The sequence below is a fragment of the Lepisosteus oculatus genome, chromosome 8, assembly GCF_040954835.1.
Source record: "Lepisosteus oculatus isolate fLepOcu1 chromosome 8, fLepOcu1.hap2, whole genome shotgun sequence".
NCBI lineage: Eukaryota > Metazoa > Chordata > Actinopteri > Semionotiformes > Lepisosteidae > Lepisosteus > Lepisosteus oculatus.
Window position 1 is genome coordinate 7,482,463 of NC_090703.1, and position 22,626 is coordinate 7,505,088.

At 44.7% G+C, this 22,626-nt stretch overlaps 3 protein-coding genes and 1 long non-coding RNA gene across 8 annotated transcripts in view; 3 read left to right on the forward strand and 1 right to left on the reverse strand.

The window, feature by feature from the left end:
- LOC102682513 (hypoxia inducible factor 1 subunit alpha) overlaps window positions 1–5,007 on the forward strand; it is a 20,842-nt gene extending 15,835 nt beyond the window's left edge. Inside the window, exons 9-15 of the mRNA XM_069193144.1 lie at window positions 203–426; window positions 793–1,058; window positions 1,613–1,735; window positions 1,951–2,345; window positions 2,675–2,783; window positions 3,028–3,142; window positions 3,679–5,007. Coding sequence (XP_069049245.1) covers window positions 203–426; window positions 793–1,058; window positions 1,613–1,735; window positions 1,951–2,345; window positions 2,675–2,783; window positions 3,028–3,142; window positions 3,679–3,830 — 1,384 coding nt within the window. The 3' untranslated portion in view covers window positions 3,831–5,007. The remainder of the gene's footprint in view (window positions 1–202; window positions 427–792; window positions 1,059–1,612; window positions 1,736–1,950; window positions 2,346–2,674; window positions 2,784–3,027; window positions 3,143–3,678) is intronic.
- LOC107077756 (uncharacterized) overlaps window positions 1–8,107 on the reverse strand; it is a 16,290-nt gene extending 8,183 nt beyond the window's left edge. The window contains exon 1 of one of the 2 annotated variants that reach the window (XR_011190210.1): window positions 7,881–8,107. This is a non-coding gene — a long non-coding RNA (uncharacterized lncRNA). Of the gene's footprint in view, window positions 1–6,790; window positions 7,141–7,880 lie in introns of those variants that run through there. The other variant, XR_011190209.1, reaches the window with a different exon arrangement.
- LOC102682714 (snRNA-activating protein complex subunit 1) lies at window positions 7,257–17,224 on the forward strand. Of its 4 annotated transcripts, none has more exons than XM_015350191.2 (11): window positions 7,257–7,346; window positions 8,939–9,086; window positions 9,592–9,751; window positions 11,035–11,175; window positions 11,575–11,679; window positions 12,173–12,331; window positions 13,432–13,515; window positions 14,049–14,111; window positions 15,065–15,215; window positions 15,646–15,729; window positions 16,773–17,224. In XM_015350191.2, exons 2-11 carry the CDS (start codon window positions 8,956–8,958, stop codon window positions 16,808–16,810), a joined length of 1,116 nt encoding a protein of 371 aa, XP_015205677.1. In that variant the 5' UTR covers window positions 7,257–7,346; window positions 8,939–8,955; the 3' UTR covers window positions 16,811–17,224. The 4 variants fall into 4 exon arrangements, with proteins under 4 accessions (XP_015205677.1, XP_015205674.1, XP_015205678.1 ...); XM_015350188.2 differs by lacking the exon at window positions 7,257–7,346 and adding an exon at window positions 8,184–8,271; XM_015350190.2 differs by lacking the exon at window positions 7,257–7,346 and adding an exon at window positions 8,751–8,834.
- Window positions 17,225–20,325: 3,101 nt separating this feature from the next.
- Window positions 20,326–22,626, forward strand: part of syt16 (synaptotagmin XVI) — a 34,114-nt gene continuing 31,813 nt past the window's right edge. Inside the window, exon 1 of the mRNA XM_069193147.1 lies at window positions 20,326–21,330. Within this exon, the coding sequence (XP_069049248.1) occupies window positions 21,318–21,330 (13 nt within the window). The 5' untranslated portion in view covers window positions 20,326–21,317. The remainder of the gene's footprint in view (window positions 21,331–22,626) is intronic.

Genomic DNA, 22,626 nt, shown 5'->3' on the forward strand with positions numbered 1-22,626 from the left:
TTTTCTGGTGAAACAGTAAAAATGGGCAGTTTCCATGTTCCATTATGGTTATCACTTTCTGAAATCTGCTTATTTTGTTACATAATAGATGCTCTTCTGTAACTACTGCAAAATGTCACATTTTGTTCTACAGTGATTTCCTGGATATGTAGAATAAATGTGATAATTTGAGCCTGTCCTTGATTGTGCTCTCTCTCACCAGTGGGGTTGTGCAGGAAGATCTGGTGTTCTCGCTGGGTCAGACGGAGAGTGTGTTAAAACCTCTGGAGAGTCCCGACGTAGAGATGCCCAAAATTTTCACCAAGGCGGAGGATCTCGAGAGCAGCAACACCCTATTCGAGAAGCTGAAGGAGGAACCTGAAGCCCTGACTCTTCTGGCCCCTGCCGCTGGAGACACTATAATCTCCCTGGACTTCACCAGCTCAGGTGAGTTCGGCTGCTGCACCCTCACAATCACAACTCTATAGCCAAGTGCATTTTAAGCTTTAATACAGCCGCTTTGTCACGTCCGAATGAACCATTCAGAATAGCATGCCAGTCAGTATTGTACTGAAATGCAACTGTGAAAGGCGAGTAGATAGCACAAGATGTGACGGTTCAGAAAACGACTGTAGCCACTTCTGATGCCGTCTCTTTATAAATTCTTTACCTACTGGTAATGTGAAGCATCTTGCGGTTTTTAATACAATCTTGTCATAATGTGCTGATATTATTAAATGAAAAAGTCAACATCTAGTTCCTTAAGTGTGCAATGGCCGCCATTCTGATTCTTTTTATCCTTTCCCTACACAGACTCAGAGATCCAGCCACTGGAAGAGGTCCCGCTGTATAATGATGTCATGCTGCCCTCCTCGAGCGAGAAGCTGCCTTTGTCCCCACTGCCCCCTACCGAGACAGCACAGCCTCTGAACAGCAGTCTGGATCCAGCTCTCAATGTGGAGGTTGTGAGCAAGCTGGAGCCCAGTGCTGATCCACCCAGTTTCTCCTTTTCAATCCCTCGAACCCAGGACAGCGACAGTAGTCCCTCAGGGACCAGCACCAGACAGAATTCTCCAGAGGTGCGCATACTTGCATTTCCTTCCCCCCCAGGATGAAATGATTTGTACTCAGCTTGTTGCCCTAGACCTACTTTTAATAATATTGATGGATTAGGCCATCTGGAGATGCATAGCTGTCCAATTGTGTGACAGATCAACATACGTTATTGTTCCATTACCTTTCACTAATGCCACCCAAGGCTTTTTATTGAACATTGTTCAATAATACAAAATCACTTCATGGCGGTCAGAGGACTGCCAACGTCAGATCCAGTGTACAAAGTCTTCACTCAATAATGGAACTGCTTTATAGGTTGCAGAAATATTGGGTTTCTATATAATGTACAGTATGTTAATGCTTATTAAAGCCCGATGGTTGATTTTTTTTTTTTAAGACCAGCAGAACATGTAGAGGAAGCTATTCTCCATTCTTGTCTGTACCTGTTCGTTTTACTCCACAAAAACAGATTAAAGTGCATGATTTTGCATGTCCGATTAGAAATTACTAAACAAGATATCTTGTTAAAAATATACCCAAAAACAAGTTATAAAACACTTTTCTCTGCCCTTTACAGCCGAGCAGCCCGGGTGACTACTGTTTCCAGGTTGATTCTGATATCGGCTCCGAATTTAAACTTGATCTGGTGGAGAAACTGTTTGCCATTGATACTGAAGCCAAGACCCCTTTTGCTACTCAGGTAAACCCGCTTTAATCTTTATGTAATGATGCTGGGGACCCTGAAGGTTAGGTTCATGTCTTCTTTTGATTTTAGCTGCTGAATAATGACTTATTGCAAAATGATTTATGATAATCGCAAGTCTCATCTGTATTTTAAGTGTACAGAGTAAAAAAATTGCATGATATTGCTGTCCTTATCTTAAAGCACTTTCTGGTCTTATTTGATGTTATCAGACAATGGACGACCTGGACCTAGAAATGTTGGCTCCGTATATCCCCATGGATGATGACTTCCAGCTGCGCACTTTGGACCCCCTTTCCCCCTCAGAGACACTGTCGGCCAGCGCTCCCGTCATGCCCAGCATGAGCAACGTATTCCAGCAAATTCAGACAAAACCCCAGACTCCCAGCACTGACACTCTGATGCCGACAGCTGGCAAAGAAGAGGTCAAACCTCTGGCTCGCGCAGCGTCGCCTCTGCACTTAGTGCAGGAAGTCCGGAATGCACTCAATTCCCCTTTCAGTGGGAGCCGCAGCCGGACCTCTTCTCCTGCCCCATCAAGTACGCACAGCACTTCAGGTCGGGAGCAGACGGACTCTCCACATTCAGCCACCTCGCCAAGCAGGAGGTAATGCACTGCCAAGCCCATCTTCCACTAGCTGGTAGAATAGGGTAACGTTTTTGCAGTAGTTCATGCTCCTTTTGTTTATCATCAGCTTCTCTTAAGGCACGCCAACTTAAGTTATTAAAAAGGACATTAAAAGGTCCGGAATGGAGGACTTTTTTTTAAGAATTGGCTATTTCTGAATTAAGTCACAGGTGAAATAAACTTAACTTCATGAGAAATGGTGGTGTTGATGATATGAAATAACCGATGGAAGTTGAAGGGCATGTCCTTCTGCCCACCCCCAAAACTCAGTTTGGAATTTTAATCTGTAACATTCCTTGGTTTTGTAGAATTCCTGCCTTGGAGGGGGCACTATCTCCAAAGATGCTTGCAATTCAGAATGCTCAGCGCAAGAGGAAATTAGAAACTGGCACCTCACTGTCCCAGGCTGTTGGCATTGTAAGTTCAGCCAGTGGAGAACCCATTTGCCATTGATACCCAATTCATATTTTTCTCATAGCATGTTAAACATCTTTACATTTGTACTCCAAGTCTGATCTTCCCAAATGAGGGAGATACAATATTCGGCTTGATGTTATCAATCTGTTTAAAGCATGAAGCAGCCGTGAGCCCCGAGAGATTGATGAGTGTCGATGGTGAAAATGGACATTTTGAACATTTGTGGGGGTTTTGTGTTTGCCAGGGTACACTGCTCCATGAAGTAGGGAACCCTGCAGCGATTGAAAAAAGAGCCAAAGTCTTTGAGACGAGTGGCAAAGAGGCTCTCACACACAAGACAATCCTGCTCTTGCCCACAGGTGGGGTTCTTATACAATGATAAAAACGGTGTTTAGATATGGATCCTCAAATCTATCCATTTTTTGTATTGTCTTCTACTATGAGCTAAGACGGCACCCCGCGATCATCATCATCTACAATGGACACATTGTAGCTGCGCTTTTCTGCCCGAATTCAACAGCTACCACATGTATTATGCATTTGAAATTAATGAAGCTGTAAGCGGTAATATGCAGATTACCAGCTATACTTCTATTGTATAAATAGTTTAAATAAACTGGACAAATACGAGTATGATGCCAGACAGTGCTGTGCCCTGTCAAGCATCTCATGCTTGGCACTTGAACATCAAAATTATTGGCAATTAATGGTTGAGAGTGGTTCCATAAACATTTCTGTACCATTAAAACTACAAAGCATGAGACGTTTCCTCGTTTAAGCATCCATAAAAGGGCAGTGTAAATGTAAATCGGAACAAAAGTACTTAAGACATGGAGACAACCAAAAGCATTTGCACGATTTAATACCTAGACCACTCTCCCGGTCTTCCCTCCAGATCTGGCAAGCCGGCTGCTGGAATGTTCCTTCGGAAGCGACGGCCTGCCCCAGCTGACGCGATACGACTGCGAGGTGAACGCTCCCGTGCAGGGCCGGCAGCACCTCCTCCAGGGCGAAGAGCTCTTGAGGGCCCTGGACCAGGTCAACTGAGCCCCCCGTGCGCTGTGCAATACCGGACACTGCACCCCCCCTCAACCCCTTCTATTTATATTTTCTATATCTGGTTATTTTACTATCCAGCTACTGTCCTGCACCTTTGTAGATTTATCAGATGTGTTCTAAACTTCAAACCTGTTTTGCAATACATTATTTATAGCTATAAGAAAAAAAACACCATAGAGCAGCGTTCAGGCAGCCTTACATCTGGATATCTGGAAAGATGAGAGGATGTTTATTGAAGTTTCAAGCTCTTCATTTATCCTGTGTATTCAGTATAAGTGCTGTGCCAGCGGTGCAATGTAGCCACAGTCGCACAATTATATATTTTCTTAAAAATTACCAGCAGTTCATGCAATATATTCAGCATTTTTAAACTACTTTTAATGAAATATTGAACAATTTATTTTTCTTCTGTTTTTGTTTCCTATGTAGTGTTATAGTATAACTGTTAAACCTGGAATGCATCAGTCACCTGCTCCGTCTCAGTTTGATAAAAACTATTAAAAGTTGAAGAGTAAACACCTGTTCATGAGGTTTTACTTGTCCAGTGTTTAAGCTGTTCTGATGTCATGGTATAACCATTCAGTCACTTCACATCTGTGTATGTTGCATTGATCAGCAGTAACAATCAGAGATTGTAAACATAGTACAGTAAAACCTGAAATTTAAAAAAGGAACAAACTTCTATGGTTATAACCCTGGAAGGATACTGTTGGGTTTTTATCATGGGAAGCTGGTGACATTTATAGTGTAATTATGATAGAGATTTTTATATTTTTAGTAGTCACTTTCATTGTCAGCTCAAATGCATCCTTTCAGTACACATAATACATGCTTAATTACTGTGTAGCAAATGAGTATAAATGCTTGTTTGGCATATTGTAGATCAATCATGGAAGAGGTTTAGCAATTTTCCATCCTGTTAAGATGCATAGTACATTGAATGTTTGGTTTTCATGCTCTTGTGGCTATGATCATTACTACAGTATTGAAATCTACAACATACTGCAGCCGTTTTTACACTTATGGGGGGAAATGGAAAGGCATTTCCTAGTGTGATCGTGTCATGTAACCCTTTGTTAATTCATCTTTCTGCTGTCTGTGGTTTGTTCTCCGAACACTAAATGTATTGTTTTATTACATCAATAAACAACAAATGTGGACCAGGCCATGTTTAATTATGTGCGTGTACAATTTCACCACCAATTTATGCCACTTGGATTGTAACCGTCAGCCTTAAAACCCAACCAAATCTGCATTTGTGGTCACATCTTTTCGTTTTAATTATCGCTGAATTAATACAACTTATTAAAATAAGATTTAGCTTCTTCCCCTCCCGTTTTCTGCAATTTTATAAAACAAATATTACCATTACTAATAGATACATAATCAAAACTTCTGGTAAGAGAAGTGCACTGAATTTGTAAGATCCATCAGCTATGACCTTGTATTGCAACATCTTTTTACTTACAGGTGGTGAATGTGTGTTAATCGTTGAACTATTCATCAGCACCCGTTTACTTTATATACTTAAGAAATAGTAAGCAACATTGTTTAAAACTGTGAGAAGGTCCGAATCTGAGCAGGTTTTAGAAGCAAACATTTCCACAACCTTGCTTATAAATATAAATGTGCATCAAGCGAAACCACATACAAGTCCATGGGTATCGGGGAACTTAATGCTAACTTTGCAGTCTTTTGCATAGCAGGTGCAGTGACATTCATGCAAACATACATGACAATGTTAATTCATTATGTTGATTACCATCCGTCAGAAACGTGGAGTCTACTGTGAAAGTCACAGGCTAGTTGTATGACCAACATTAGAAGAATGTTGTACATCCGGGACATGCTTCATGCCGTGTTGCAGATGTTGTGTTTTAAGAGTCTGTCCCTTGCGTCTCGTAAAACTTTGGGCAAGTGTGCACTAGTTCACTGGTCTCCGAGGTAGATACTACAAGACGTAGTCAATTTTTCAGTGGGACTCAAACTGGCAAGTAAGGCATTAATGGAATAATTCCAATCCTCCTCTCTCACAAAAGGTGCTGCTACAGAAGCACCTTGAGTAGGTGCTGTCCTGCAGGAATGTTTTCACATCGAAATGACACAAAGGGCAGCAAGTGTTCCTGGACTTGATCAATGTGGTGGTGGTAACTCAGGCTGCCATCAATCATAAGTGGAGCACTCTTCTGTCCCCTTTATTAAACAGCATCTGCATACTTGCAGATAGGATGACCCAGTGTTTCAAGGTACAATATTGTTTGTTTTATTTGAAGATCTCTGATGGGGAGAGATGGCATGAAGTCCTGGTTGCATTTTTAGGCAAAACAAGACTGCACCATAGTCTAATAAACATAAAAGTCTAATAAAAATAAATGAAGTGAACTTTTAACTTTTCCTCCCATGGAAATTGCCAATAGCCCAAATGCTGTGCAACACATTTTACTTATCACCATCTAACAGAAAAGATTGACTCCAAAGCCCTCCAAGTCTCCTTAGACTTCATTATTTATAGTTTTTTCCCCAACTGATTAATTATTTGACAGCACACATTTACACAGTTCGCACATTTTGCTTAAGTAACTTGAGTTAAACACTTTGCTCGATTGGTATAACAGGAGTGCCACACCCTGGATTCGAACCCGGAGCCCCTTCTATTAACCATATTGCTGCATTTATAATCTGTATAGGCTGATCTTTTTCACAACACGTCCACCGCGGTCCAGCAGTACAGAAGCCATACTCCATGCAACTCAAATCTACCATTATATTGTGCAGTATATTAATTTCTCCTTCCTGATCCCCTTCCTAGTTATTACTGCCTATTGGGGGAGAGGGGGGGGGGGACGGGACGCGGAAAACTGCCGTCCTAAAATTCCATATGCGTATCCTTCCCAGGCTTGAACATTTACTGTAAATAAAAGCGTGAAGCATAATCTCTCAATTCTTACCGTGATAGTTTTGGAGTGCGCTTTCCGTTGCCCCGTTCAGATCACGACTGCAGTCCGGGACATCCACACAGCCGAAATGGCGAGCGGTATGACTGCTACATGTTTGGAGTTTGTGTTTAGGCACAACCCACTCGTACGTGCCACTCATCAGGGCCCGGCGACAGGACACAGAGGGGCGCTGGGACTCATTTTTATGCGCAAAACGGCTCAGATTGACTCGTCATGGTCGAAGAGACAAGGGGCTACGTGTTCACACGCATGCCAAAGGAAGCAGAGTCCGATTATCAGGTCAGCTGATTAGTGAAGACCACAAGAGGCAACGCCTCTGATTATTAACCCATCACACAGTCCCAGCGGCCCCATTAAAGTCTTTTGGAAAGAGGCTGGAACGCAAGCCGTCGGCATATGCGTAATGCGCCTCATTGGCTCTTGCTCCGGTAATTCACAAACCCCGAAATCGTGCGTGGTTGAAATGTGATGACGTGTGTCAAGGAAGAGAAAACGGGCGTATTTTAAGTGCCTTCAGTTACAAACACCGGGGAAGCTCATGGTGCACGTAAGTCATTCCCCTCTCTCTGCCGTGCACGTACATCACAGCACCAGTTGTTCTCTCACGTACACAACAGACCCGCCGACCTCACCCACGTGTCCACCCCCCCCCCGCTCAGCCCGAGAGCGCTCCTCCCCTGGAGATGCCGAGTCCTATCGGCGGCTACGCTGCCCGTGCATTTACCCACCAAGACTGAACCCACGGACGCTTCAATAAAAAAAAAAAAAAAACAGAATACTATCCTGCGTTCTGTTGTGACGTTTTAGTATTTGTCAAAGCCACCTTAATTTTCAGCTGTAAACCAATAACTAAAAAAAACAACTCATCTTGTGCATCAAGAAAATGCGTTTCAAAATCAATGGAGAAAGATCGGTGCAAATAATGACCGTGATAAAAACACTTAAAGAACAGTCGACCGCACTTAAAATCAAACGCTGTTCTCCCCCAACACCGGGACCCCCCGATATCGCTCCACGCGTTTTTAACAGCGGCTATAAACCAGTACCGAGCCAAAGCACTGCATCCACGAGAAATCATTACCTGATCGCGCGTGCGGGGAGTGCGCTGTCTCTTCTGAACGGCATTCTGCTCTTAAAGCGGGACCTTCTTTCCCCAAATCGGCAGCACTACCATTTTTTAATCTTAATGAAAAACATTACCGCAGCAGACGTTCCTGTCCTGCCGTGCCGTGCCGTGCCGTGCCGTGCCGTGCCATGTGACAAATACCCAGGTACCACGTCGCTGTCTGTAAGAGGACACTCGCCTCTAGCAGCTGGGGCTGCAGCAGCTCCTTGTTATTAATTAGCGCACGCGCCGCTCGCCCAATCAGTTTCCAGCTGGCGCGTGCTCACGTGCCTGCCTCACCGTCTGCGCCGCCGGCCGAACAGCGCTAGAGCAGCAGGTCTCCCAGTGCAGTGGTCACGACCGGACAGTAAGTCATTACCAAAAACACTGCTACCAGAAAGCGTCGCAGTATTTTCTCATCATCTCCCAAGAGCATTCTGTCAGAGACGAAAATCTGGCGACTGGCTTAATCTGCATCTATTGTTTCATTTTTAGTTGGTTTTTTTTTTGCTTTATTATAATACGGACATTATAAATATTTTCCTCTCATTGTGTATTGTCCTGTAAAGCGCTTTGAGGAGCCACCTTTAAAGGCGCTCTATAAATAAAGTATTTTATTATAAGAATTATTATGAGTAGTAGTATAACTATTTGGGGGGAGACAATCGATTTTTTCCCCCAGTTATTTAACGAAGATGCGGGCACTTGAACGGTATGCTTGATAACCACACGTAAGGTCGGGCAGAGTGGGAAAGCTAAAATAACTCAAAAAGCAGCCGCTTCAAAGAGTGATCAAGTGGAGCAGATCGTTTTCAAAGTAGAGACTGTTTGTCCCTAACTGCAACCCGTACTACTGTGTTTAACACGGAAGTATTATCCGAACTGCTTCACTTTTCATTATTAAAAACACTACGTTTTGCGGGGCCGAAGGTAGACCGTAGGAATTTCTATATTAAAATCTATAACTATAGTTCATATGCTCATTAGCAAGATTAAGATGTACAAAACGTTTCATTTTCACAAATAAAATTTAGGGGACTAGCTAAAGGCGATGGAAAACTTCTCAGACGCTGCAAAATCCGATTGCGAGAGCTTGCTGCACCGATTCCAGCGGACCGACTCCGTACGCTATGAGGAGTTCTCGGCGATATGGAGGGACATGAAATTCTCCACTGTATTTTAGTAAGTCTTTCTCTTGTTGAGCAGTTCTACTGTGCAGCCTGTAGTTGCATCTCCGTACCGCAGACAAAATCGCTTCAGTTTTGTTGTTGCTTTCGACGTCAGTACCACAGATTCGGGCTCTGGCTCCGGATGGCCACGAGTGCTTAAAAGAAAAAGAAAGAGTTAGAAAAAGATCAGCATCAGCCAGTTGTATAAACATTAAACGCCGGAGTAAAGATTTAAGCTGCTCTTGCTTTCGTGTGCTATGATACAAAAACTGCACTACTGATACTACTTGGTTTGCACTAAGAGTTCAATTTCTGCCCTCCGGTTTCAGAGCGAGAGCTGGATTTGGAAAACATCTTTATTTCATGATTCTGTTTTGTGATTCCTGTACTTGTCTCGGGCTGTTCGTCAGCATCTGACAGGTGGTGGGGAGATGGTATTGCACAATGGGAGTGCGGGGCTGGTTCTGTAAATCCTGACATCACACAGTGTATTTAAACCTCTTTTCCTTTCTCTTCAGCGGTAAAATGGCAGCGAACGAGAAGAGGTTTTTCAGCCGCGAGATCCTGGCCATTGCCTCGCATTATTTCCTCCCTCCATACAGCTTCCAGATCCGAGTGGGCAGCCTGTACCTGCTGTATGGGCTCTACAACACGCAGCTGTGCAGTCCCAAGGAGAAGGTACCACAGGGGCACTGCTCTGTCTACTCTGCTCGAGTACTGTACCGATAATTCAGCACCAGTACCTATAATTCAGCAGCCATATCACCCTGCAACTCACAACTGGCAGCCCACTGAAGCTCAGCAGGTGTGAGCCTGGCCAGTACCTGGATGGGAGACCTCCTGGGAAAAACTAAGGCTGCTGCTGGAAGAGGTGTTAGTGGGGCCAGCAGGGGGCGCTCACCCTGCGGTCCATGTGGGTCCTAATGCCCCAGTATAGTGATGGGGACACTATCCTGTAAACAGGCGCCGTCCTTTGGATGAGACGTAAAACCGAGGTCCTGACTCTCTGTGGTCATTAAAAATCCCAGGACGTTTCTCGAAAAGAGTAGTGTAACCCCAGCGTCCTGGCCAAATTTCCCATTGGCCCTTACCAATCATGGCCTCCTAATAATCCCCCTCTATGAATTGGCTTCATTACTCTGCTCTCCTACCCACTGATAGTTGATGTGTGGGGAGCGTTCTGGCGCACTATGGCTGCCGTCGCATCATCCAGGTGGGGCTGCACACTGGTGGTGGTGGAGGGGAGTCCCCATTACCTGTAAAGTGCTTTGAGTGGAGTGTCTAGAAAAGTGCTATATAAGTGTAAGCAATGATTATTAATTATTATTATTACTGGAGTGTGTGTTCGGTATTGTACCCCACCACAGTCCTCGCAGATTCACTCCTCACAAGCTAGCAATCAGAGTTCACATGTACTGTACACTGAGGTTTTTATTGCACACTGCCTGTGCTAAGTTTTATTTAGCCTGGGTCGTTATTTCACTTTGTTGTTGCTGATGTTGTTCTGTGTTTAAGTTGGTGTTTCCTTCATGTCTTTGTATTGGAGCATGCAGTACACGTGTTCAGTTTATATGACAAAGAAACTGAACGCTGCAAGGAAAACCCTCAGCTTGAGAAACCTAAAATTGGTGAAAGAGCGATGCACTCCTGGGCTTAGCCTGGGATCTCAGGCCTGCAGTTACAGATCCGCAGTGCTGGGGGTTATCACAAGGGATTTTTGCTACCTGCACTGTATGAGCTGAGAGGGGAGTTCTGGGAGGGACACCCTGTTCACTTACACCACTGTACACTTGATATCCAACGCACCTTCTCGTCCGTGAAGATGACAGCGGTTATGTGTCAGTCCAAGCTGAATTCCTGACACCCTGGGTGAGAGGTGTCGGGGTACAGTGGTGGCTGTGGAAGGGAGCAGAGTGAAGCTGGTTTCAGTTCGTGAGGAAGGTGCCTTTCTCTCTTTCCAGATACGGATTGCACTGAAGGACTGGGACGAGGTGCTGAGGTTTCAGGAGGACGTCACTAGTGCCCAGCACTACGATGCAGCCTACATCATGAGGAGACTGTTTTTAGACAAAGCGTTTTACTTCTGTGCTATGCCGGAGATGGTATGTCACCTCCCCTTAAAAAAAACAGAAGGCAGCATCCACAGTACTCTGACATGCACAATGAGCAACTGTTATGCCTAAAAGACAGGCTGGTAATGCTTTGTTGAATGAATGGTATTTTAACTTGGGTCACTGGTATGAACCAAGCCTTTTGGCCCATCTAGTCTGTTTGGTAGTTTGCAGTTAATTGATCTCATCCAGCTGTTTCTTGCAAGAAGCCAGGTATCGGCTGGTTAGATTTCTACCATGCCTCCTGTTCTTGGTTGTATATTCACTTCCAGATTATGATTTATACATTCCATGCGTCACCCTGTAGCACATTACAGGGACATTTGTTGGACTCTGTTTCATGAATACTCATGTGTCTCCTTTCTCCCTGTCCGTTTTTGCCCTTTGAAGTTGTGTTACAGAATGGGTAAGAGACAGCACAAGCACCCCATCTGTGAGGAGTTCAGGGACAGACCAGCCCGAGTGAAAGACCTCGTTAATTTGGAAACGCTGGAGGTAGAGTCACCTGACGCACTCCGTCACATACGTTGCGTGTGCCTCCAAGATTACTGAGAAAACGAGGCTTTTCTCTTCCTTGCAAACTACTGTGCCTTTAAAAGCCTTCAAAATATGTGGATGCCTTGGCATAAAGGTAGTATAGAGAGCAAATGTTTGCCCGACATCTTTGAGTTATAGTTAAAATACTGCGTCAGTGTTTTGTGATGCTGAAACCTTGAGGTGATGGCTTGTGTTGGAAATATAAACAGTGCGGGAAATGTACATCAAAATAAATTGACTGCAGAGACTTTTAAGCCTAATATATATGGTAATATCCCTCTAATACATTTACAGTATAGTGTAATGCAGACTTCGGGTCAATAGATATTGTGAGTATGAGATGGGCTCATCATTGTTCTCCTTGCATAACCTAAGGTGTGCCAGCAGAATATTAGAAACCTTTTGTGTCCTTCTAATAATGGTTTCTTCCTTGTGTCTGGTGCGACTCTAGGAGGTCCTGAACGTTCACGAACACTACCATAAAATGAAGTGTGCGATCTCAGCCAGTGCCAGCCAGCCCGACAGTTCTTTGAGCCTCATCCAGCAGGACCTGGTGCCTCAGCTGAAGGACGTTGTTCTGGACTTCCACAACTGGCAGGAGAAGAGGACGGTCAGCACCGTGTCTCATCTGCATCTTCCAGCCTCGAAGCTGTTGACCCTCTGTGATTTTAGACTGCTCTCTTTTAGGGATACTGTGTCCCAGATGCTGAATGCCTCTAATTTGTAAATTTTCTTATGTTCTTATGGGGATCTTTACTGTATGAAGGTCTGGATCATCTGAGACACTGAGATCCCATCCAACCTGGAAGCATGCCAGACTTCCCGGCTTTCTGTTTGCTAGAATAGGGATGTTATCTTTAGTTTCATGACTAAATTTTAAAATGGGTTATGAAGTTTGACCTAACTAGTGTCTCCGTACTATATTTACAGCATCTCGGCCATCAGAATGGCACTAAGTTTAATGTTATTTGTAGATTGACCATGAATAAGACGCAGGCGTAAATTCAATTTATACAGCGTTTTACATCCCAAAGGATATCACAGTGCTTTAAATGTAGGAGTGGACCCACTTCACTTGTGCTTGAAATGCACCACCAAGCTGAGTGACGCACAGTAGATCGGGTGGAGAAATTACATTAACTGAATAGGGAGCTTGCAAAACTCAGAGTTTTGCAAGCTCAGAGTTGAATTTGACCAGGACACCGGGTTAATACTCCTACCCTTACGGACAGTGTCTCAGGTTCTTTAATTACTAAGTAATCAGAACCTTAGTTTCATTTCTCATCTGAAGGACAGTGTCTCCAATAGCCCAGTTTCCCCCAGCACCATACTAGGGCATTGCTTTGGGAAATCCTGGTCCAGAAGGAAGAGCCTCCTACGTCTCCAATCCCAGTACTGACCAGATCCAGCCTTGCCCGGCTCCTGATGAGATCAGGCTGGACTGTAGCAGGTGTAAAGGTTTATTCCAGGCTGAAAAGAAAAGAGACAATGTTTTGGCTGTGGAGCGTGGAGCCGTCTTCAGGTGCCACACTCGGCATGGAATAAACCTTTACCTGTTCCTTTGCAGCCTAAGCATGCTGCTGCAGCTCCCTGCTTAGACTGTAGTAATGCTTCTCTTAGCTAGCTACACCCTCACTGGGGCTCAGTGCAGATCGGACAGCCCCGAGTGCTGTGCTGGGATTGACACCTGTGTCCCTTCTTGTGTGCCAGAAGCGGGTGAAGCAGTCTGTGAAGACCAACTCGGAAGAGGACAACGATGCAGATGCAGGACAAGGGAGCTCACAGCAGGATGAGGTCAGTTCATTTCCTTCTCCCCTTGGGCTGGCATCAGGAACAGGAATAGGCCAACTTTATCAATTCATCAATTCAATTCAACTTTATTGTCATTAAACTTACACAGGTGCATAGTATAATGAAAAGTGTTTCTCATTAGTCACTCAGGTGCAGGATATAAATAGGACAGAAGATAAGACAATAGACAGTAACACAATAGCAATAACATAACATAAATAACATGTAATCTTATAACATGTAACTTAAATCTTCCACTTTGTGCAGTTGCAGGGCTTTGATTCACCCAGTATTTTAACTGTTTGATTCAATTTTAATGACTTAATTGTTCCTGCTCCTGAAAACGACTTCAGATTTCATGGACTGGCAAGAGCAATGTTTTGAAGTCGAGTGGAAGAGATGATATTTTATACACCTGGAATAAAACTCAGTTCTGTGATTTCACTACAAAACATGTCATTCGCCGGTGTCACCTTCACCATCTCTTTCTTGGCCTGACAGCGCGCTGTCATATCCTCTCTTCTCTTTTTTTCCAGTCTTCCAGGAGAGCACAGCTGCTGGCGAGCATCAAATCCAAATCCTATGGGCAGTTAGTAGAGGTGTGCCAACTTTTGTCGTTATTCTTTTCTGAGCAGGAGCGTAGAATTTATTTCTGTGCTAATGTGTGCATCTCTTATCACCCATGTTCTTATACTAAGATGTGTGGAAATTAGATGTACATTTGCCGGGCGATTGAATTATCAATGATTCGTTTGCAATTGAAAGCTTAATTCTCCTTATAGTTACCTTGAGTGCCTGCAAGCACGTATACGTGTCATATTTATAAATCACGTAATCCCAGTCTCTGTAGTTCTTCTTGCTAATGTGTAAATGTGTGCAGTGGCCCATTTAAAGTAGATGTGATGAATTTTGTTGTTTCAAAGAAGCACAAATCCAATTATGTCGGTCAGTGTTGTAAGTGTTTTTTATAATTACACTTTTAAAAGATGGCTTTTCATGTCTGGCTTTTTTCAATACACATTGGCATAAATGTGTGACCCGTGTACTGTACTTCAGCAGAAAACAGATGCTCTCAATCTCAGTCTCATTCTAGGCCTGTGAAAGTCACTCCTGGCTCTGAAGGTCCACAGTCTGTCAGGGTTTATTGGTTACTTGATAAACTCCAAGGAGTGAAGACGTGGGAGCAGTGGCAATATAGACCAATTAAGCTGATCTTTTACAAGTAGTTCTTTTGAGCTCTCGAGAGTCCTGGGTTTGATTGCGATTAGGGGATGAAATAAAAGGACACCACCAGTAGGTGTAAAATCTGAGAACGGTCACACAGATTAATCCTCTTATTAAGCCAGTTACGAATTCAGTGGTCTAACTGACAGCTTGGCAGGAACAGAAACTGACCGGGTCACCACGACTGGGAACCCTGGTCTACAGTCTGGTGAACGTTTTTTCTACAGGGGTTTTTAGTGTATAGTGTTTTCGTAATGCTAGAATTGTGAAGGTGTGACAGTTAGACCACACGTGGCCTTCAGAGTGGACTGGTTTTCCGCGCACTCAGGTGTCCAAGTCCAGGAGGCACCGCCAGACCGAGATGGAGTCGTCGGGCTCAGGCAGTGACCAGGGCTCGGCACAGGCTGGCTGTGGGGGCAGGAAGAGGAAGACCCCCCCCTCGCTGAAGGCCAGGATCGCCAAGGAGGTCTGCAGCAAAGGTGCGGCGCCCTTACCCTATTCCTGACTGCATCCCTTTAACTTACTCATAACCTCAACCCAATGCCGACGCAACAGTGTAAGAAGGGTCACAGACGAGAGGAGGCCACTCGGCCCAGCTGGTTCATTTGGTAGCTGGTAAATGATTGATCCAAGGATTTCATCCAGCCTATTCTTGGAACCAGGGTTGGGCTCCAGCAATATGACTGGGTAGTTTGTTCCATACTCCCACCACCCTGTGTGTAAAGAAGAGCCCCCTTCTGTTAGTGTACACTGTCAGTATCTCTCTGTTCAAGACTGAAAAAGTTTCAGTTTCCCTCAGCCTGTCAGTGTGGGATTTACACCTGATGTTGAAGGTGATCCCCCCTCACACCCAGGCCTGCAGTTGGGCCCCTGCTGATGAGGACCGTGTCTCCTGGCTTTGTCTTGCAGTGGAGCTGAAAGAGGAGGCGACCCCTTTAAGCACCCCGTGGCGTCTCAGCATCATCACGGAGAAGGACGAGGAGCTGGAGAAAGGTGTGGGGTGTGGGGGCAGTGTTGGGGTAACGCGTCTCTCCCGCCCACAGACCTGGTCTGTAACACCCTGGAAGCAGCGCAGACTTAAAAGGGTCAAACAAATTGTCCATCCAGCTATTTTCGAAGTGCTTTATCCAGTACGGGGCTGCTGGGGAGCCAGAGTCTATCCCAGCAAGCAACAGGCGCGAGGCAGGTTACACACAGACACAAACACTTGCTCCACCACGAAGACACGAGAGGAAACCGGAGCACAAGGAGGAAACCCACGAAAACAGAGAGAGAACATACAGACTCCACGCAGACAGCACGCCAGGTCCAGGGCCCTGGTGCTGCGGGCAGCTTGCACTGCGCCACCATGCTGCCCAGGTTGAACAGTCTTTACATGTCAAATCTAAATGACCAGATCGTAGAGCACGGGGAATGTAAATCTTACACCTGCTTTAAGATGACAGAACGGCATGATTTGTTCTTGCACATCTTCAGGACTTGGAGCAGACATGAACACGCCTAAAATGAACACGCCTGTGAGTTCAGCACTTGCTGCTGCAGACATGAGTGGTAAATGAATAGAGTGACAGAAGCTATACAGAGAGTGTGCAGTGCTCAGCAGGGAGGCTGGAAAGCAGGGGTCCTGGAGAGCCCCACCCCAGTTAGTCTTATAGGCCAGCTGTTTCTGAAGCTTGGGAACACTGGAAGCTACTGATGAATCAAGCACTCGAACTGTTCAGTTGGGAGTGTTGAAAACTGCGGCTTTTTTGTTCACAAATGATCTCTAAATTGCTTAAGAGATCATCTGCTTAATTGAACACAGAAAAGTGCTCCAGACATTTAGAAATGATTGAATTAACAATGCCCTGCTGGATTGAGGCTCCCCAGACCGGGATTGTGGATGCCTGCTGTAAATCAAGCAGGATAATAAACCATAATGTTGGGATACTGAAATACATTCGGAATAGATGACTTAATTTTTGTAGAGGGAGTGTGGTCTGAAAGTTCAAGAGGCGGAAAGAAAAATTTGAAATCGCTTTATTTATTTCCCATAGTTAAACCACCAACAAAAAGGAGGAAGTTTAAATGGTGAAGAACGGGACAAGGCGTGATCCGAGGTGACGGAAGAAGAGCTGGTGATCCCGGGACCCTGCACTCCTCTGTACCGCAGGAGGGTTTAGGAAAAGGCAGATCCCAGGTCTGGACTGAGTGTGAAAAGACCTGGTGTGTTGAACACTTTGGTTTGTCAGTAACGAGGAGCTTGTTCTCCAAAGGCAGTTTTGCCACAGTTTTAGCAACACACAACAAAGTGTTATTTTTTTTTTGTAATTCAACACACATTTGCAGGGGAGAGATTTGATTTGAGATTGTGACGTTTAAGGATGGTCTTGCAGACCTTCAAAGCTGAACCATGGGGAATTGAAATGGGGACTGTGTGAAAATGGAGAGAGAGAGAGTTCTTTTGAGGTTACAAACGTTACATTAAAGTCTGAAGTTGTTTCTTCAAGTAGTGTGCAAGATGCGTTTGTCATCCAGAGATGAAGGATGGGGTAAGATGAGGAATCGGTTGAGAAGGGATGTTAAAATTGTCTGAACATTCATCCCACAATTAAGCAAATCAAAGGCTGGAAAGCAGAGGTACAAATGGTTCCATTAATTAATTAAAAATAAGGAGAAAGAACTTTATTAAATAGACACACATGAAAACTATTGGGCTGAGAGGACAATATTGTAATGAAGGCTAATTTATAACAACAAATAAGCAGTAATGTAAGAACTGAAGTGTCGTGGCAGTAATAGTGGAAAACATTCGGATGATTAAGGTTAATGACTCATGTATTAAATTAGTATTTCACTCTTGTGTTTATCAAGGAGGAAACTGACAGCATGCCTCAGGATGAGTTCTGTGTTAAATATTATCATAGAAGTGTTGCTTGTGCTTAATGATGAACAGATCTCCAGGGTCTGATAGTATTCTCCCAGTTGTACTTCTGTAGGCAAGCTGTGCCAGCAGTCATCACTCAAGACTGGGGAAATACCCAGAGAAATTGCTAATGTAGTAGACCAATATGTCTTGTATTATATGTAAGATTTTCAAAACAATAACTAGAGGATCGTCTATTTGGAAATATAGACAGGGGTGGTTTGGCCTCCCCTAGCTCCTCTGGTTTTTAGTGGCTTAATTGATTAGTTAGCTAGTTTTACAATACATTAGTAAGACCAAGTTTAGAGTATTCTGTACAGTTTTGTTTACCACATTAAAAATTATAGTGCTCTGGAATTAGTCCAGAGCAGAGGAACCAGATACGCTTCCTCTCTTAAAGGATAGTCCCACTCTTGACAGGCTAAATGACCTGAACCTTTGTAGTACAAACAGGAAGGACTAAACGATCACGCTGATAAGAACAGAATATACAGCAATGGTTACAGAGTACAAGAGGCCGTTTGGCCCATGGAGCAATCCTGTCTTCTTCCATGAAACAGTTGGACAAAATCCTTGCATCAAGCTTCTAAGCCAATCAAGCTATAGGGGCTGAATAGCCCCCTCTCATTTCTAACCGTTCTTAAGTGTTTCTCACTGGGGACGGGAGGAAAGAGTCAGAAAGCTAACCGGTTACGCTTCAGTACAGATGAACAATCGCTGGCGAGTTCAGGTGTGATGCTGCAGTGTATTCAAATAGGTGATAAACCTAACGTGAGAAAGGGGCTGTCAATGGCTAGCATGTCTTGCGGGCCCTCTGTCAGTGTTGCTGTTAAGTGTAGACCCTTCGGGAAGTGTTTTTCACTGTTTCCTGACAGACTGTACATCTGCTCTTGACTAGTGCTGTCACCATGAATTATGGCAAGACAGTGCCACCCTGAGAGACAGAGCTCTGAGCAAGGCAGCCATACAGTGTCAGGCCCTCCTGCTCCAGTTCTCAGTGGTTTGCAGTAAACTGGATTTCCCCTGTGGTTCTGCTGTACTGGTTTGCTTTTCTATTCTAAAGAACAATCTGCGGGTCCCTTTAAAATCACAGTATACTCTGCCATCCACTCCAATACTTCTATACACTCTGGTGGTTTAAGCCCATTGAAAGAAAAAACGTGAAAACTTACATTACTGTCTGTGAACTGAGCCCCCCGTCTTCATTTTGAGGAGGCTGGCTCAGAACAGGAAAAGCACCAGCTCTGTTTCTCTGCCTCTCCCATCCCTAATCCTCAGGGGACACCCAGAGCACAACCAGAAGCCATGCCTATTAACTCCCTTTTAATGCCAAGTGGAGTTCAGAGTGTGAGACTGTCTGATTTACAAGAATTGAGTGCTCAAGTTACAATCGATGCTGCTCACTACACATTTCTGCTCATAAACGAGAAGCCCTGCGGTACTTTTCTAAGTACTGTAACAGGTTTAACGCCTGTCAGGAGCTGAAGGTGCATCAAAGTTTCCTGCCAAAGTTTAAAGCCTGACATTTTTATACCACCACGGACGTCATAAACTGTTTTTGTTGTTTGGGCAAAAAACAGTCGACAAAATTGTATAGAAGCGTCTGTAACAGAGCACACCTGGCCGGCCTTCTGTAAACAGCGAATCTCGCAGTGTTGGACTGGATTTTATTAATCATTAGGCAGGGAAGAGCTGCCAGCAACACAGCGTGAAATTAATCTCGCACTGCAGATCCAGCGAGAAAGGTTAATAACTAGAATGAAATATTTTTTTTTTAGAAATGTCAACGTCTCATTTCTGGGGTTTATATTTAGTGATCTCCACAACTGAATCAACAGAAGCGTCAGCCGAGGCGTGGGTGACTACAGTGGAGGCAGGATCCGGTGTGATGAAAACACACGTTGTTCTCTTGCTGTATACTCGTTGAAGCGCCTTGCACCAGATGGGACTTCTGGTTTTTGAACTTAACATGAGTTTAATCAAACGATTATATATTAAAGATTTCCGCTGGGGGAAAACCGTTTGGCCAGTCACTGATTTCAGTGGGAGAGAAATAACTACAGAAGCTGACACAACGGCTCTGTTGCTGCCTCTCTGCTTCTCGTTTGTCAGAAGTCAGCATGTGGCCGAGATTTGTGCATCTACCCCCTCCCCCCCCCGCGCAGGAAGTCCAGCTTGTTTTTATTCAGCAGCTGGACGATTAAAATTCGGAGAAATTTGCGGTTCTCATTGTCTGCGAGGTGATGGACACTCCGGGGAATCCGATCATTTCACACCCTAGCGGAGCACTGGAGAAGCGGTATCTCTCCAAGTGCCGAGCGACAGAAAACAAGGGGGGTATAGTCGCTTGAACCTCTAGGTGCCGGGAGACGGAGACGGAGCCGAGTTGACGGTTCGCCCGGCCCGACGGCGAGGCTGTTAAGGATGCTCGGGGCGGTTTGAGCCAGGCTTGCGTGACGCGAAACTGCATCTCGCCTTGACTCACTTCGTTGTAGGTCTTCGCACAGTGACCGGAGAAGCGCTGACTGAGACACGGACCTGCCCTCCTCTGGGTGAAGAAAGGGTAGTGCCCTGATCCCCAAAGGGTAAATCTTACTATATGGCGGTGGTGCAACATTAGTAGGTACGGTATTATCGCTTTTTTAAAAAAATATATCAATATAATTGATTGAAATTTAAAACCATATCAAAATGTTTGTTTAGTCAACGATGCTCTCGTCGTCTTGCCTTGCACACGTTCTCTTTGTCTGGAAATGCACGCCGAGTGTTGTGGGTAGTGAACCCCACCCCATTCCTCCGGGACCCCAGATCCCGGGAGCGGGGACTAGGGGTCTCAGAAGTGAATTTGCCGATTTCTGCAAAGCTGGTCTTGCATGGAACTGTGCCATGAGCGTCGCTCTCCTCCAGCACGGATGAATTACCGTCCTTCTCCGCTAGCATCCTTAAACGGGCTGTTGTTCGCCTTTCCCTGTGCCTGTACTTGTACTTCTGAGAAGTTCGCTTCTGTTGCCTGCTCGCGAACGCGACACGCCCTGCTCAAAATAAATGATGCATCTACAACATTTAGGAATGGGTTCTGGGCTGTTTATTTTTAAATACGTGGTTCTTAAAAAAAATGAAGAAATGAATTTATGTTGCTACGGGGACGTCAGTGTCTGTGATAAAAATGAACGTATTTGTGAACTCTTCAACAAGTGTTGCGGGTGAAGATAAATGCCCTTATCCGGTGTTCAGCGAATAGTTGTTGAATGAGCTTCCAACACGCTTACATTAAACGCCCAGACAAAGAAAAATACGAAGGAGGGGTGATTTGGGAAGGCCGGCGGGGGTACTGGCGCTGTCGCCCGGGCGCTCCTCTCGTTCTGCACAGCCGCCCCGCTGGTCGGTCACTGCGGGGCGACAGCGCACCTGAGCGAGGGGCAGTGGACCGCGGCCGGGGAGAGGTGGGGACGGTGTGGGACGCGCGGGGGAGAGAGACAGGAAGAGGACTCGGGAGCGCAATCGCGCGGCCGGCAGAGGTGGAGAGGAAGCGGCTCGCTCTCTCGCGTGCCATTAGCACCGGTCCCTCGCGCGCTCCGGGCAGGATGTGAGCCATTTAGGAAGAGCGTGACAACAGAACCCCTGCGTGATACATTCGGAGGGATTTTTTCTCGCCAGATCCACCAGATTTCCAGTCATGGCATCGGATAGTAAGTAATCCACCGGTTTATTTATTTTCACGCCGTTTTGCATTCTGCGCTCAGGTCTGCAGCTCGGGGTCATTTAAAATGATTTTTTTTGCCCCTTTATTTTTCTAAAAAAAAGAAACCGATAATCGATGTGCTAGTGTTACTGATTATGTAATGAATGCTGTCTACTGCAATTTCAAATGGGCTTCAGCTTGCATATTTCGCCATCCATTTCTTAGAATTCGCTTGATTAAATTTTAAAATCTGATTTAGCAGGTAAACAGTGTCTTAAACGTGTAAAGCATAATATGATATCGTGTGAACACGCTTCGTTCAGTTACGGGACGTGTCCCTTCCTGTCATAATAAGGAAATAAAAATCTGTTTAATTTTTGACATTCAAATAGAATCCGTTGACGACGTTATAGTGTTGATGTTCCTTTCAGTTGTTCCAATCGGACATGCAGAGAAATATTTAATTCCACTGAAGAGATATGACGTGGGTGCATTCGTGTGAAGATAGAGTGTCACCGGTTCGGTGAAAACTACGGAATCGGTTTGCAGTGAGGTACTATATAGTGAGGGGACCACACTAGGAAAAATACAGTAGTGACGAGTCGCAGCCTAATGTGCTTATTCTTCTGAAAGCGCTGATGCATTTGATACAGGAATTTTATTCTCGAATGAAGGTACAGTAGGTGGCAGGACAACAGGACATCGCGCACGGTGGGCAGTAACACTCCCGCACAGAAGATCCGGAGGAAGCCTGGCGCTCAGCCGGAGCTTTTGTCAGAAGTCCACAAGACAGGTTGAAGGAGTTCACCTGTTTATCCAGGAAGACTCGATGTGTACGATCTGGCACTGGCTTTGAAATACAAGTTTACCATCAGCGCAGTTAGCTCTGAAAAACCAGGATTGAGCAGGGTATTTTGTTTAACGCAGTACGTGAAAGGATCACCGGTTACTAACATTTTGTGCTCTTAGTTTTCAAATCTGACTATTGCACTTCTTTTTCAACTAAATATATCTCTGTTGGGATATACGGTCATTTAGAATTATATTAATATTACTAATATATATAGACGTTGTTACAGTGATTGCCCAGTGCGTACAATATGGAGGGGGGGTTCTAATCCCCACAAACACAAAACATTTCGATAACATTATACAAACGTTATTCAGATGGTAAGGAATTAATTACAGGTGACATTTTCTAGATGTTCAGAAAACACTATTCATTGCTTTATGCATATTTTAATAGGGCAATAATATTGTACTGCAATATGACACAATACAAGAATTCTGCTTCCCTCATCAA